This window comes from Hippocampus comes, unplaced genomic scaffold, assembly GCF_001891065.2.
Source record: "Hippocampus comes isolate QL1 unplaced genomic scaffold, H_comes_QL1_v1.1 scaffold279, whole genome shotgun sequence".
NCBI classification, from domain to species: domain Eukaryota; kingdom Metazoa; phylum Chordata; class Actinopteri; order Syngnathiformes; family Syngnathidae; genus Hippocampus; species Hippocampus comes.
The window spans coordinates 795,775-809,825 of NW_017805456.1; the positions used below are offsets into that span (position 1 = coordinate 795,775).

General features: G+C 53.5%; 4 protein-coding genes across 10 annotated transcripts in view; 2 read left to right on the top strand and 2 right to left on the bottom strand.

The window, feature by feature from the left end:
- chad (chondroadherin) overlaps nt 1-1,772 on the bottom strand; it is a 4,623-nt gene extending 2,851 nt beyond the window's left edge. The window contains exon 1 of the mRNA XM_019874475.1: nt 603-1,772. Coding sequence (XP_019730034.1) covers nt 603-1,547 — 945 coding nt within the window. The 5' untranslated portion in view covers nt 1,548-1,772. The remainder of the gene's footprint in view (nt 1-602) is intronic.
- Nucleotides 1-4,452, top strand: part of acsf2 (acyl-CoA synthetase family member 2) — a 10,900-nt gene extending 6,448 nt beyond the window's left edge. For 2 of the 3 annotated variants that reach the window (XM_019874464.1, XM_019874463.1), the window contains exons 11-16: nt 1,779-1,886; nt 2,159-2,310; nt 2,721-2,862; nt 3,064-3,174; nt 3,554-3,622; nt 3,777-4,452. In XM_019874464.1, the coding sequence (XP_019730023.1) occupies nt 1,779-1,886; nt 2,159-2,310; nt 2,721-2,862; nt 3,064-3,174; nt 3,554-3,622; nt 3,777-3,839 (645 nt within the window). In that variant the 3' untranslated portion in view covers nt 3,840-4,452. The remainder of the gene's footprint in view (nt 1-1,778; nt 1,887-2,158; nt 2,311-2,720; nt 2,863-3,063; nt 3,175-3,553; nt 3,623-3,776) is intronic. The other variant, XM_019874462.1, reaches the window with a different exon arrangement.
- a1cf (apobec1 complementation factor) lies at nt 4,306-8,933 on the bottom strand. 3 transcript variants are annotated; one of them, XM_019874460.1, is made up of 13 exons: nt 8,836-8,933; nt 7,845-7,993; nt 7,636-7,770; nt 7,390-7,520; nt 7,081-7,319; nt 6,853-7,017; nt 6,696-6,793; nt 6,472-6,627; nt 6,006-6,156; nt 5,292-5,494; nt 5,007-5,143; nt 4,781-4,926; nt 4,306-4,694 (listed from the first exon to the last, which is right to left on the bottom strand). In XM_019874460.1, exons 2-13 carry the CDS (start codon nt 7,944-7,946, stop codon nt 4,546-4,548), a joined length of 1,812 nt encoding a protein of 603 aa, XP_019730019.1. In that variant the 5' UTR covers nt 7,947-7,993; nt 8,836-8,933; the 3' UTR covers nt 4,306-4,545. The 3 variants fall into 3 exon arrangements, with proteins under 3 accessions (XP_019730019.1, XP_019730018.1, XP_019730020.1); XM_019874459.1 differs by having other exon boundaries at nt 5,292-5,518; XM_019874461.1 differs by having other exon boundaries at nt 4,592-4,694; nt 4,771-4,926; nt 5,292-5,518.
- A 669-nt stretch (nt 8,934-9,602) lies between these two features.
- Nucleotides 9,603-12,534, top strand: LOC109518559 (cGMP-dependent protein kinase 1-like). 3 transcript variants are annotated; one of them, XM_019874474.1, is made up of 10 exons: nt 9,606-9,997; nt 10,068-10,167; nt 10,242-10,381; nt 10,459-10,548; nt 10,668-10,809; nt 10,882-11,075; nt 11,163-11,285; nt 11,361-11,420; nt 11,497-11,563; nt 11,685-12,534. In XM_019874474.1, the coding sequence occupies exons 1-10, from the start codon at nt 9,894-9,896 to the stop codon at nt 11,781-11,783; spliced, it is 1,119 nt and encodes a 372-aa protein (XP_019730033.1). In that variant the 5' UTR covers nt 9,606-9,893; the 3' UTR covers nt 11,784-12,534. The 3 variants fall into 3 exon arrangements, with proteins under 3 accessions (XP_019730032.1, XP_019730031.1, XP_019730033.1); XM_019874473.1 differs by having other exon boundaries at nt 9,603-10,167; nt 10,242-10,548; nt 11,497-11,590; nt 11,685-11,759; XM_019874472.1 differs by having other exon boundaries at nt 9,605-10,167; nt 10,242-10,548.
- Nucleotides 12,535-14,051: the final 1,517 nt, after the last annotated feature.

A 14,051-nucleotide genomic window follows, 5' to 3' on the forward strand; every position in this document is an offset into this window, starting at 1 on the left:
CCGGTCTCCTGTGGAAATTTCCCCTTTGGGGGGGGGACAAACACCCCCCCCCCCCACACTCTCCGCATACCCGAAACCACGCCCCCGCCCCGCCCCTCCTGCCGCAGACGATCCATTTGGGAGACGCGCAAAGAGGCGTCTGTGCGCAGGCTATACATACAAACGCACTCTGTTTACCCGACTCGCCAAACTAACAATCGTTATGTAACCGCCCACTTCCTGTTTTGCGGCTTTGCACGGGTAACATTTTTCTCCGCTTAGGCTTGACTCGTCCTCGTTGACACTTTGAACTTGCGCTTGCCAAAATGGTGTTCCAAGTATCAGGTCATCAGAGGTCACCGAAGTTAATTAGCGGGAGTCTGATAAGCCGTTTTGCAGGTCTCGGTCACGTGATGTTCACGCCGTTCGCAAGGCACGTTGAAGATTTTATTTTGGTTGACAGCGGAGTTTTTTTTTCCAACGACAAATTTTCAAGCTTCACAAGGCTCCACTGTAGCAAAACGCGCAAGCGTGGCGCCAGTTGTGGCTCAATTTTTCCATCCAGCAGAAGCTCGCGTATGGCGGGTGGAGAGCAAGGCTCGGGACCCCCCCCCCCCACTGACCTTCTCCAGGCCCATGCGGTCCATCTGCAGCTTCTCCATGTAGCGGCCAAAGCTGCTGAAAGCGCGTTCGGGGATACTCTTCATGGGGTTCTCGCCCAGCGCTAGCTCCTCCACCACACGCAGCTTGCTCATGGCGGCGGCAGGGTAGACGGCCAGCTTGTTACGGTCCAGGTGCAGCACGGCCAGGTTCTCCACGTCCTCCAGGGATCCGGCGTGGAGCGTGCTCATTTGGTTGCCGCTCAAGTGCAACCAGCGCAAGTCCTTGGCGCCGGCGAAGGTGCCGGGACGGAGCTGGCGCAGCTTGTTGTCATCCAGCCGCAGCACAAACAGGTTGACCAGAGGCGAGAAGATGCCTTTGGCCAGCTCGCTGATGCGGTTGTGGTCCAGGTGGAGGTAGGTGAGCCGGCTCAGGTCTCGGAAGGCGTCGGGCTGGATGCTGGTGATGTGGTTGTGCGACAGGTACAGGTACACCAGCTGGCTCAGGCCCTTGAAGGCGTTGGTGGCGATGTGGCGCAGCTGGCAGTGCTGCATGTGCAGCGACACCAGGCCGCCGCTGTCGGCGAAGGCGGCGGCCGGAACGCCGCCCAGCGGGTTCCTCTGCAGGTTGAGCAGCCGCGTGGACGCCGACACCTGCGGGATCTTCTTGAGGCCCACGGCGTCGCAGATGACGTGCTGCAGGTCGCCGTGGCAGTGGCAGGGGGTCGGGCACTGGCCGGGCGCTCCCCTGGCCATCAATACGCTCGCCAGCAGCAGCAGCAGGCAGCTCACGCGCCGCATGTCGTCCTCGCCTCGCGCGCACTGAGCAGCCTGACGCTCGGGCGCCGTCAAAAGGCGGGTGGGCGGCGACCCGTCTCCCGGGGGGCCGACCCGCTCGGCAGAACACTCGCCCCCATTGAGCGGCTGCCGCGAGGGAAAGAGGAAAAAAAAATAGTCTTCCATCCGCATGAGGAGGAAGTTTGTGTGCTGCCGGCTAAGCTTTTGAGCTTTACTGGCCTGCGCGTGTTCCGAACATTCCTTCGGGAAACGGGACGCTTGCGTAAGGAATGTGCCGCTCACTCGACACTTCTCCCACGTCGTCGGGAACGCCGCCGCCTCTCTGATGTGTCCGCCGAAAGCTTTGCAAAGGGTCCGTGCGGCTAATTAGTCACGCGCTAACATGTGACCTGTGATTGACAGATCGGATACGGCACCACGGAGAACAGCCCCGTCACCTTTTGCGGCTCGCCGTTGGACAACATGGAGAGGAAGTCTCAGACGGTTGGATACATCATGGACCACACGGAGGTGCCCCCAGCCCCCCACCCTTGCGTTCTTCACCCTATCTGCTCGAGGACTCACCCGCCCGAGTCCACTGTCGCTAGTTACCTGACACCTCACACCCCTCAGCTAACACGGCCACCTGTTACAGATCACGCATCACCCGTCACCTATCACAAGTTACCTGTCACCCGTCACTGACTGGTAGCTGTCAATCAGGCGAAATGTGGAAGCGGCGGGTTAAGCAAACGTGACTGGAAAGCTGTGAGTGAAGCTCGAGGTGGCGTGCATGTCCGCAGGCCAAAATTGTGCATCCGTCGAACGGGCAGCAGGTTCCGTTGGGTTCCTCCGGCGAGATCCTCATCCGAGGCTACTGTGTCATGTTGGGCTACTGGAACGACCCGGAAAAGACCCGCGAGTGCATCGGCGATGATGGCTGGTACAAGACCGGGTGAGTCGGCCTCACATTTAGTTCACCCGTAGCTCAACACAGTAAAGCTCAAGAGTTTGGACAGCGTTTTCGCAGTGTATGTGTGAGAGCGTTTCAATAGTGTGTGGATCTGTCGCGGGTGTGAGAGCATTTCAGTAATGGGCGTCAGTGTGTGTTTCACGAGTGTGTATCAGGGAGCGCTTTCATTTGTGTAGCATATGCGTGACAGCGTTTCAGTTGTGACTGTGAGAGTCCAGTGGACATTCACACTCTCTCAAAACAGTGAAATGCTTGAGAAGTTCAGTCGTACGTGCGAGAAGGTTTTAGTGCCGTGCGAGCGTTCCAGTGAGAGTTATGACGGCTTCTCGTGCGAGTGTGCGAGCGCGCCGAGTGCCGCGCGGTGTGCTCATCGTGTGCGTTTGTGCGCTCAGAGACATCGGCAGCTTGGACGAGTTCGGCTACTGTCGCATCGAAGGTCGCATCAAGGACCTCATCATCCGAGGAGGCGAAAACATTTACCCTGCCGAGATCGAGCAGTTCCTCCACACGCACCCCAAAATCAAAGAAGTGCAGGTCAGGTCACGCACGCGTCGCCTCGGCAACCACTCTCATGCCGGCAAAGGCGGGAGTGCGTCGTTGCCGTCGACCTCAGATGACTGAAAGGCTCTCACACACCAACTAAACATTCTCAACCAACACAACTGAAATGCTTTCACACTCTCCCCTGAAATCTTCTTACACACAAAACATTGAAATGCTCCCGCTGCGCGACAGGTGGTGGGCGTGACAGACGACCGCATGGGCGAGGAGATTTGCGCGTGCATTACAGTGAAGGACGAGGAGGAGCTGACCGAGGACGACGTCAAGACTTTCTGCAGAGGGAAGGTCAGCTTCACTGCCATGTACCGTCACACTGCATTCATAAAATGAATTGGCGCTCCATATTTTGAATACAACTGGAGTGGCATCCAATCATATTGCAGCAGGGCCTTCCGTGCCCACAAACCAAGTGGGCTTCAAAATCACGTCTCAAATCCTCTCTCAGATTGTCAATATGGCGTTCATAGTAGTTGTTCTACGCAGAGGAGAAAGATAATATGACTCAAGTGAAAGCAAAAAAATATTGGCCGAACCAAAACTTGTATCTGCAGGCACCACCGTCTAGCGTGCGTTAGCATAGCACAGAGCGCGTTAGGTAGCTGGCGTATTGGGCGTCCAGTTGTTGTCGTGTGGCGTGATGTCGCGTGTCTTTGTCTGTGTCCAGATTTCTCACTTCAAGATTCCTCGCTACGTCGTGTTCGTCAGCAGATTTCCGCTCACCGTCACCGGAAAGGTAAGACTGACGCCTCAGTGATAACCGCGACCGATCTTCGGAAGGACACGAGCAAACCCGTGTGAGGAAGGGAAGCTAGAAAAGCAAAGTAGGACTCAAGGAAATTCAGCTGCTGCTGTCGGCACCTGAGCGAGCGGCTGCTTCCCTGTTTCAGGTCCAGAAGCACGAACTGCGCCGGGAAATGGAGGAGCAGCTGGGACTTGCCAAGGCCTCGTGAGCCTCGCCCACGTCAGCCATTTTGAAATGGGACATTAGTCTGTTGGCTCTCAACCATCTTTGCCATCAAGAGCAATAAATGGGAACGTCAAACATCCTCAAAGTCGCCCCAGTCTTGATTTCAACGCCCATCCATAATCTCATCAGTCACCTGCCACCAGTGCCTAACAATAATTACAAGTCACTTGACCCTAGTCACTTATTGGCTGTCACCGAACGCATGTCCCTTGTTAGCTGCCATCATAGTTGGTTGCCACCTGTCCTCACCTGTCACCACGAACCTGTCTACCTTCACCAGTCACCTGTCACTAATCAGCTCATGATTTCCGGTCAATAGTTAGGGTCACCTGCCTGTGATCGATCGCCAGTCAGCTGTCACTCCTGAGCTACTCGCTGTCAAGATGCTGAGGAAGGACGCGACTCTTTGAGATGCTTGTGTCAGGATAGAAGACATGAAATCGCTTGAGTGCTGTCCTATCAAAATAAAGCTTTAATACTGTTAGGGTGAAGATGAGCCCCGATCCAATCAGCTTCTTCACAAAAGAAAAAATTGTCGTAAACGTCCCGGGAATGTGGATTATGGACAGAAAGGAGACGTAAAAAAAAAACAAAAAGACCAGATGAAAACGGCTTCCAAAACGGAAGGTTTGCAGAAGAAAGAAACCAAAGCAGTTCCTGATCCCGTGCCTTCACAATCAAAGCGGTGGTTAGAAAATGCCGTACGTGTCGCCGTGTCGCGTGGCCACGGCGAAGGCGGGGTAGGCCTCGTAGGCGGCGTACGCGGCCACCCCTGCCACCCCGTCCTGCTTCAGTGGGGACGCCACGCCCCCTGGCGCCGGGGCAGCCAAAGCGTAACCTGGAAGACACGAAGCGCACCTTCACTTCTTGTCGCGGGCTCGAACCGGTGCGTGCGCATGGCGCGGGCTACGGACCTTCACATACCTGGGAAGGCCACTGCCGCAAGGGTAGCCTCTGGGGCGGGGCTAGCACCCTCCGTGGGTACCCCCAGGGTGTGCAGCGTGTGCTCGGCTGCGTGCACCTTGGCTTCGTCCACGGCGGCGCTCAGCTTGCTCGGGGTGAACGGGAGCCTGCGGGCGGACGAGAGAATGTGATCCCATTCGGGAAATCTCTGAGAAATACTTTTCGCCAAAGGCGAGATGGTGCTTACACGTTGGGGTTCTGCGTGGCCAGGGCGGGGATGGTGACTTTGTAGAGGAAGAGCTGGCGCTGGTCGGGTCCGATGGCCGAGTGCAGTTGGTACACTGGCGCCCCCCAGCTGTTCTTCTCGCACAACTCCTCCAGAACCTGCACACGTGCACACTTGGGGTGAGTGTGTGTGTGTGTGTGTGTGTGTGTGTGTGTGTGTGTGTGTGTGTGTGTGTGTGTGTGTGTGTGTGTGTTTGTGTTTGTGAGATGCAGGAACTGTACAAGGGTGGCGTGCGGCTCGCGTTACCTGCGGCGCTGGCTTGAGCGCGGCGGCCTTGAGGCTGACGGCGGCCGGCGTCATGGGCGTCAACTCCATGCCGGGCAGAAGGTCGTACAGCTTGTCATCGGACCGCTTGGGGGCGGCGCCTGGACGGCACGCGCCGATGCCAACGCCCCCCGCCGCGTACGTAAGGTAACCCCCCCCCCCCAGCCCGCGCACCCCCGCAGCCCCTACAGGCATACTCATGTAAACTTCTACAGGAGAAACCAATCGCATCAGTTCCAATCAGCCGCAATCACACACACACACACACACAGACACACACACATACACATGGACAGACAGACAGACAGACAGCCTTCCCAGCATTCCCATTGATTGTAAACTTCTACTGGACGTCGCAACATCAGCCCAGCCGGAATCTTTTCTGATCCGCCAGCTCTTTGCGTTCGACATGCAATTTGAACATCGCAGATATAACGGCCAATCAAAAATGGACATGCCCTTTAAAAATAAATTTGATAATATGGCACATTAGTTCGTGTAAAAACAACACATTCACATAGCACAGACCCCAAATTTGGTTGTCGCCAGCAGGTTTGGTAGCTTAGCACGTTAACAGAAGAGTCGTCGCTAGTTAGCCTAGCATCGAGTCGCCTCACGTAGCAATGAGCATGTGTCCCACGTCCAGTAGTTGTTCTTTGATTGACAATGTAAAGCGTAAAAAAGGCGGCCTCTGACCTCGAACAGAGGGCGTCCTGATCACGGCGCGACCTGCGACGTGGCCTTTGGCGGGCGGGAAGCGGAAGTGGGCTGGGGCGGCGGCAGCAGCGTAGGCGTGCGGGGCGTAAAACACCGGGGCACCAAGATATGCCACTGTGGGGTCATACACCTGAGAGGGTGGGGAGCGGGGGGGGGGGGGGGCCTTGTAACTTAATGTGAAAACAGGCAAAAGTGTACCCCGAAAGACAAGTGCCTACAGAGTCACGTCAAAATGTATGAAAAGTCAAAGCCCAAAAGTCCAATAGCCCTTAAGTCAAACACCCGAAAGGTCAACTAGCCCAAAGTCAAGCCCCTAAAAGGAGGCCAGATTGGGACCCCCCCCCCCCCCCCAAACCCCCTAAAAGCTTCTAAATGTGAGGTGGATGTGCCCGATCGCTGTTCCGCCCAATCTGCCCTGTCCAAAGTTGCCATTTGCATTTGTCACCTGTCCGAGGGTGAGGGCGGCGTAGTCATCCTGCAGCAGCGAACTTCCTCTCCCTCCTCGCCCTCCTCGACCTCCCGTCCCTCGCGTGTAGCGCACATAGCTGTCCTTGTCCACCGGCTTGGCCAGCGTCACCTCCATTGCCGACCCGTCCAACACCTGCGCACGTGTATGCCTGAGTGAGTCGTGTGGATGCGCATTGTGTGTTGTCTGCGTGCGCACGTGACCTTCCCGTTGAGGGCCTTCATGGCGTTGACGGCGTCATCGCGGTGCGTGAAGTGGACGAAGGCGTAGTCTCGGATCTTCTTCACTCGCTCCACCGCACCTGCAGCAAAAGCGGCTGTCAGCGCCTGCCCGACGAGGCGACGCCGGCGAGGTGACCACCTGCTTTGATGGCGTTGAACTCCTTGAGAATGTTCTCCTCGCTGGTGTGCAGCATGAGATTCCTGACGTAGAGAATCTTGACTGAGGCCATGGTGTCCTCGTCCACTTCCACCTCGGGCTCGGCCCAGTCCACCGCGATGGCGTGACCCCACAGCTGGATGCGCCCTGAGGGGGCCGAGGGATGTGACGCCAGCGGCAACCGGGCGGGAGGCGGCAGCGGCGCGTTACCTGGCAACAGCTTGCGTCGCGCCATGGCCGCCGCACGGTGGCTGTCGTACTCCACAAAGGCGAAACCCCGGTTTTTGGATTTGTCCGCCGCGCTGGGATAGACGATGACGTCCACCGCTCCTTCTGTCACCTTGCGCATCTCGGCCAGGATCTCCTCCCGCATTTTGCTCTTGGGGATGCCGCCCACGAACAGTCGGCAGTTGTCCACACTGGGACACACGCCCAGCAGGCGACCGCTCCTGGCACGCCAGCGAGCCGGGTGAGATGCGCGACCGACGGACGCCTCCGGCATCGGGGGTGCCGGCTCACCTGATCTCGTAGTTGTTGAGCTGCTTGGTGGCCGCTCGGGCTTCCTGTTTGTTGGCGAAGGTGACGAAAGCGTAGCCGCGGTTGTTGCCGTTGAAGTCCATCATCATCCTCACTTCGAAGATCCGACCGAACTCACGTGAAAACATCAAAACCATCGTTAGCTGGACAGAGAGCGCGTTGGCGCGACGTACGGGCACACTCGCGCCTTCCTATGCTGTGCCCCACGTAAGATGGCGCCGTTGTCACCTTCTCGCAGAGTGGCACGAGCTCATCCTCAAAGAGATCTCGCGGGAGTTTCCCCACAAAGATTTCGCTTCCTCTTTCTGGCGGAGGCCCGTCCCAGCCGGGCGGGGGGCCGCCATATCGCCGCTGGCCATTCTCCTGCCACACGTTGGAGCGCGTTAGCATGTTCGTGGGTTCGAGCCCCCCGCTGGCCATGGACACACCCACTTTACCTGCTGGAGCCGGTACCCCGTCCTCTGCACCAGCGCCCTTAGCCCCGCCTCCTTCTGCGCTCCCACTAGTCCCTCGCCTCCTGCCTTCTGATTGGTTTCCATTGGGTTTGATTGACAGCTTGACAAATCAAGGAAATTAGCAAAGCTCACTGCAGGACGAAGACCAGGAGTAAGAGGGGGAAAATGAGGTTAGCTAGCTTGTGTGTGTGTGTGTGTGTGTGTGTGTGTGTGTGTGTGTGTGCGCGCGCGCGCCGCACTTTGTTTTGTTTGTGCATGTATTGTTATTGTATGTTTACATCTATGTGTGTGTGTGTGTGTGTGTGTGTGTGTGTGTGTGTGTGTGTGTGTGTGTGTGTGTGTGTGTGTGTGTGTGTGTGTGTGTATACACGAGGCACGTGTGTTGTGTCAAGGGTCATGAGAGGGAATAGGTCACGTCACCTTGTGATGACCAATCAGTTGCATTTTCTCGCGGAGGCGTCACGTCACTTGTTCTTTCTCGCTTGTTTTGGGGTTTGTTTGAAATTACGACAAAGTCAGCTATGATTACAAAGTTTTGATTATTTCTCATCAATTTCAGGAATGATAATCAAAATAGCAATTTTGTTTTCTGTTGCGCATTTCAAGGGACCAGAGGGCTTGGTGGATCTTTTTTTCTTATGTTTTTAAACAATTTGCTTAGCTGTAAATAGTGTAAGTAAAATTATTATTATTATTATTATTTTGTCTTTTGAATCATTGTGATGACGATCGGAGCCCAGATGACGTTTGATTTGGCCACATGAAAAAGCAGACTTAGCATAGTAGCACTTTGCCGCTGCACACACTTGTTCCGCCGCCTCTGTTTGCCTTCACCCGACTAAATGATGCGTTTCAATCCATTCCATCAATTTCAGCGTAAACAAATGTAGACATTTTCAAAGTTGGCGTTTGCGACGATCGCTTATTTTCTATTTGCGGAGAGAAAAAAAACCCCACACACACAAAAACCTACCTGAGCAATTTCAGAGATCACCTCCCTCCGTTCAGACCTGTGTCATTCTGACCACTGTGTGTGTGTCTGTGTGTGTGTGTGTGTGTGTGTGTGTGTGTGTGTGTGTGTGTGTGTGTGTGTGTGTGTGTGTGTGTGTGTGTGTGTGTCTGTGTCTGTGTGTCTGTGTGCGTGAGCGTGTCATTCTGTGTGTGTGTCTGTGTGTGATCGCATCATATCAAACTCCAAAGGTTCACTTTCTTGGTGTTAGCTTTACAAGGGTTCATTAATGTTTAACCTGCTGCTATCTGTGTGCTCACACGCACACACAAACGCGCACGCACACACACACATACACACATGAACTTTCCGAGAGGCTGAAATTCGCTCCATGCTGAGGATGGCTGGATCGATACCAAAATATCGATATTTCGATCCGGAGTGTCGATCCTCCAGGCAAAGTATGGATATCAAATGCGCCGTCGACGACAGGACTGTCAAAAATTGAGATCATTCCACCGGCCTAATAACAGATTTGCGAATTGTTCATCCGACAGAGTTACTGGAGAAACATGCCGCCCAAGCCGAAAACAATTGCCCAGGCCCGCGTGTACCTAATGTTGTGGTCACACTTCAATGCAAACGTCCAAATAATATTCTTTATCGTATTTTGAATGTTCTCTTCAATCGTGTTTCTTGCCCAACTCGCTTTGAGCCACAGCCAGTTTTATACACGAGATAACTCATAACTCAATCGTGACTCACAAATGCTCAATTAAAAACAACAACAGAGCTCACACGCAGTGAGGGGAGCGAGGGGGTGGGGGGTGTATGTGCCCGCCCTGTGTGGTCTTCTTTTAGCTCAGGAACCTCTTGGGAATGTTTGCGAGCTAAATTTATTCCCGAGTCGGTCGTGCGGGGCGACACTGCGGCTGACGGGACATCTCCGGTGTCCTTGGGGTGAAGCGGACCGAGTGAAAGGAAGTTGAGTGCTTCGACAAGAGGATTCCCTCTGTGGGCAGAGCGTTTAGGGCATGAGACAGGAAGTTTGGGTCATTTAACAGGAAGTTGGACCGGACGAAATGATGCGTGATTTGTTTGAGTTGCGGGGTAGACGGCCCGCCGTCTCCTTCTCTGTGAGGACTTCCGGGACCTTCCCGTTTTTCCGCGTGGTCAAATGCTCCAGGTACCGCGGGAATGCACCCCGTGACATCCTGTGGCCCGCCAAAACCTCTTTGACTCTTTGTCTTTGTCAGTTCCGAGGAGGACCAAAGTGTGCCCTCGTCCCGCCTGCAGCTCAGCGACTTTCATGTCGTCCAGACGCTCGGAGTCGGAGGATTTGGACGCGTTCAGCTGGTACGACCAATTGGACGACGCCGAGGCTAAGCTCTGTGAATTTGTGTCTGTTTTTTTATGGGCGTGGCCTACAGGTGCAGCTGAAGAGCGAGCGGACGAGGGCGTTCGCCATGAAAGTCGTGAAGAAACGTCTTCTGACTTCTGCCGGGCAGAAGGACCAGGTGCGCTCGGAGAAGGTCATCATGAGCCAGACGCGCTGCCGCTTTGTGGTCAGGTAACGCAGCAGGAGCTCCTACAAAATAAAAGGGGCCCTCCTTGCCAAATTGAAGCAAGCCTTGCCCGTGTGTGCAGGTTGTACCGTACCTTTAAGGACAGCAAATATGTGTACATGCTGATGGAGGCGTGTCTTGGCGGCGAGCTGTGGACGCTCCTCAGGAACAGGTGAGGACCGCCGTCAGGCGCGCCTATCATCTATTTGAAATCTGTCTGTTATGTCTACGGGCCGCTCCTCTGTCTCTTCCCCTTCCTCCCTTGGAATGTTGTTGTTGTTGTTACGTCAGGGGTTGTTTCGAGGACGCCAGTGGTCGCTTCTACGTGGCATGCGTGCTGCAGGCCTTGTCCTACCTTCACGCCCGGGGGATCATCTACAGGGACGTCAAGCCCGAAAACGTCCTCCTGGACGCTCGCGGTTACGCCAAGCTGGTGATTCGCGCATGCGTGTGACATCATCATCAGGTCGGGTTACGTGTCTGACCGACAATGGCGCCCATGCAGGTGGACTTTGGTTTCGCTAAGAAGATCGGCGTCGGAAAGAGGAGGAAGGCAAAGGCGGACGAGATGGACAAGACGTGGACCTTCTGCGGCACTCCCGAGTACATGGCCCCCGAGGTCATCCTCAACAAAGGTCACTGCCCCTCCGCTGACCTTTGGGCCCTTGGCGTCTTCACGTTTGAACTTCTGACCGGCAGGTAAGAACTTTTTCTTGTTCTTCTTTCATCTCCTGCACCTCTTTCACCTTTTCCTTACATTGCGTCCGCCGTCCTCGGGGCATCCAGTCCTCCGTTCTGCGGAGCGGACGCGGTGCAGACGTACACGGCGGTGCTCCGGGGGGTGGACACGCTGGAGTTCCCCGGGAAAGTGAGCCTGACCGCCGCCGATCTCATCAGGAAGTTGTGCAGGTGGGCGAGGACGCGCGACGTCCTCACGTCACGTCACGTCACGCCCGAAGCCAAAACGATAGTCTCCGCCCACAGGGACGAGCCGACGGAGAGACTGGGCGCACTGAAGAATGGCGAGGACATCCAAAAACACCGGTGAGGACAATGTTCCTCTTCTCAAACACGCGCGTGCTCACCCGCAATGGATGTGCATGCGCATGTGTGAGCGCAGGTGGTTTGAGAGCTTCGATTGGGAAGGCCTGGAGAAAGGAACGCTGACCCCGCCCATCGTGCCGGAGGTGAGGTTCAATCACATGACTTTGTAGGTTGGGAGCAGGGCTGTGTTGGTTCTTGAGACGATGAGACGATTGCGCTGTGGGGAAGGTGACTGGACTTGTTGACCCGCGTGTTTGCGTTCAGGTCTCGTCTCCGACCGACACCAGCAACTTTGACCGTTTTCCGTTGGACAGCGAGGAAGCGCCTCCGCACGACGACTCGGGCTGGGACCACGACTTCTAGAAGCGGAAATGGACCTCCCGGTGCAGGTGTGCTGTTACTTGCTCTCTTGCAAATCTTCAAACATTGCACATTTGAATTCCGAAGCGCGTGATTCTGATTTACACCAAGGTGGGTTGGTGTCCCAAAATGGATATTGATGTGCAATTAAAAAATGTTACATTTTTTGAGCCTACCCCAGCGAGTGTTCCATTAACCTGCCACGCAAGTTAGTGTTAGGAGTGGTCGCTTCTGGTACTAACTTTGCCCGCCTCTGGACGACATGACGGCACTCAAACGTCACCCATGACCCCTCAGCCCCTCCAGTATTTACGACCGCTCCCTTCATAATGCCATTCTGAGATCAGGAGAGAGAGTTTGCAAAGCCGACTTGGTTTGAAATTGAAGACAAGCATCACAAAGAGATTGTGTCGTTTGTTACTTTGCTTTATTGATGATCGTAAATAAAGTACTTGAAGAAAACAAACAAGTTTCTTGTCTGCTTCAGTCACAAATAAAACATCCATAAACACGCACTTCCAAACATGGAAGCCAATTTTGTTCATTGTTTCAAGATGGTTTGTTGCAAAGGGCAACTCCGTTGGAATAGTTGAGATGCAAGTCTCGTCTGGGTGGTTTTGGTCTCTGCTAGTCTAAACGGGGGTCCGGAGGCTGAAGAACCTGCAACTCCCAAAGAATAACGGTGAAATCAAACTTCATTTAAGATTGGGCAGGAAACATGGGACGACTTTCTGCAGGACCCCAATAACTTTTCCCCCTCAAAGAATTCATTGTCTTCGAAAATATATGCCAATCAATACGCCCCCCCCCCCACCAACCACCAATCACCACCTCTGAAACAAGGTTGACCGAACGATGAAAATGCGTCAGTGGAAGGGTTGCGTGTAATTGGGGGGGGGGGGGGGGGGTTGATGTCCAAACCGACAGGATAATTTGCCAAAATTCTGAAAAGCGCTTTATTGCAGGCGTTGTGGAAGCGCTGTAGGAATCAAGATGAATTGTATTGGACGACTTGGAACAGCGAAAGTCAATTCCTTTTGTGTTTTTTTGCATACTTGGCCAATACTCTAAATTTGATTCTGTTTCCGATCGTTTGCCAAACGCCTTTGTGTTTCCTGGACAATAGGGGGCGATATAGATTTAGGAGCTCTAATCCACCGGGAAGAAGAACAACAACAAGCACAAGAACGGTAGCACATCCGGTCCAATGAGCAAGTATTTCCGCTGTCCACAAGCCGTGTTCTCAGTAAGTAATTTTAACATTTTAAACTAACTATTCGCCGTTTATCTGTTAGTGTATTTATGTAGACAATTGAGGAGCATAATTACGATACGTTGCTCCTCTAATTTGTCTGTTGTTACTCACGAAGTCACTGGAAGTTATCGTAAAAAACAACGTTAGCAAAGGGGGCAGTTAGTGAGCACGCCGCCGGAAAATAGACCTCAGCTGTCAATCAAAAGACAATCGAGAACAGCGTTTGACTTGAATGTTTCTTTTGTATGTTTTCCACACCAAAGCTGCCGTAACCAGTGGAAGTGTGATGGCTTCACATCTGGGGGCAGATTTGTCTCGAAACTATTCACACAAATGCATCTGTGACTTACTTTTTCACTTGTTTTTCGAAATATATTTGTGATTTTCACAAACTAAATACTAAATTTCAAAAAATGTTTTGATAATATCCACAAACATACTCGTCATTTTCACACGTGTGGCGTGTTTATTTATAATGACTTTGAGATCCCTTTTTCGTCCACTAAGAGGCAGTGTTGCTGTCTCAAATTAAAGGGAACGACCGACACCCCGTTTTTCGTTTCAAACTTGGAAATTGAAGAATGGAAAACGAGCCTTTAATAACCTGTTGATTTAACACAATAATTAATTATAATAAGTAATTTGTTTGCCTCGAGCTTGTTTCCCTTTGACACGAAGGCGTACTATTTCCTCCCGTTGGTCCGCTGCTGCGGCCCCGGAAAAGAAATAGGTTGCAGCAGAATGTGAAGGTCCTCCGTGTCAAGGCGAAACAAGCTCGAGGGAAACAAACTACAGCCGAATATTGTTTCCTGACTGAGGGAAAATCATCACGTAATAAAAGATCAGATAATGGCTTGTTTCCTGCTGTCCCATTTTCAATTTTAGAACGAAAAACGGGAGATTCCCTTTCCATTGAGAGAAGCAACACTGCCTCCTTGCGGACCGAGGAAGGAAGTGAATGTTGAGAACGACTGTGTGTGGGGAATAGCTTGGAAACAGTGTTTGTGTTTAAATGA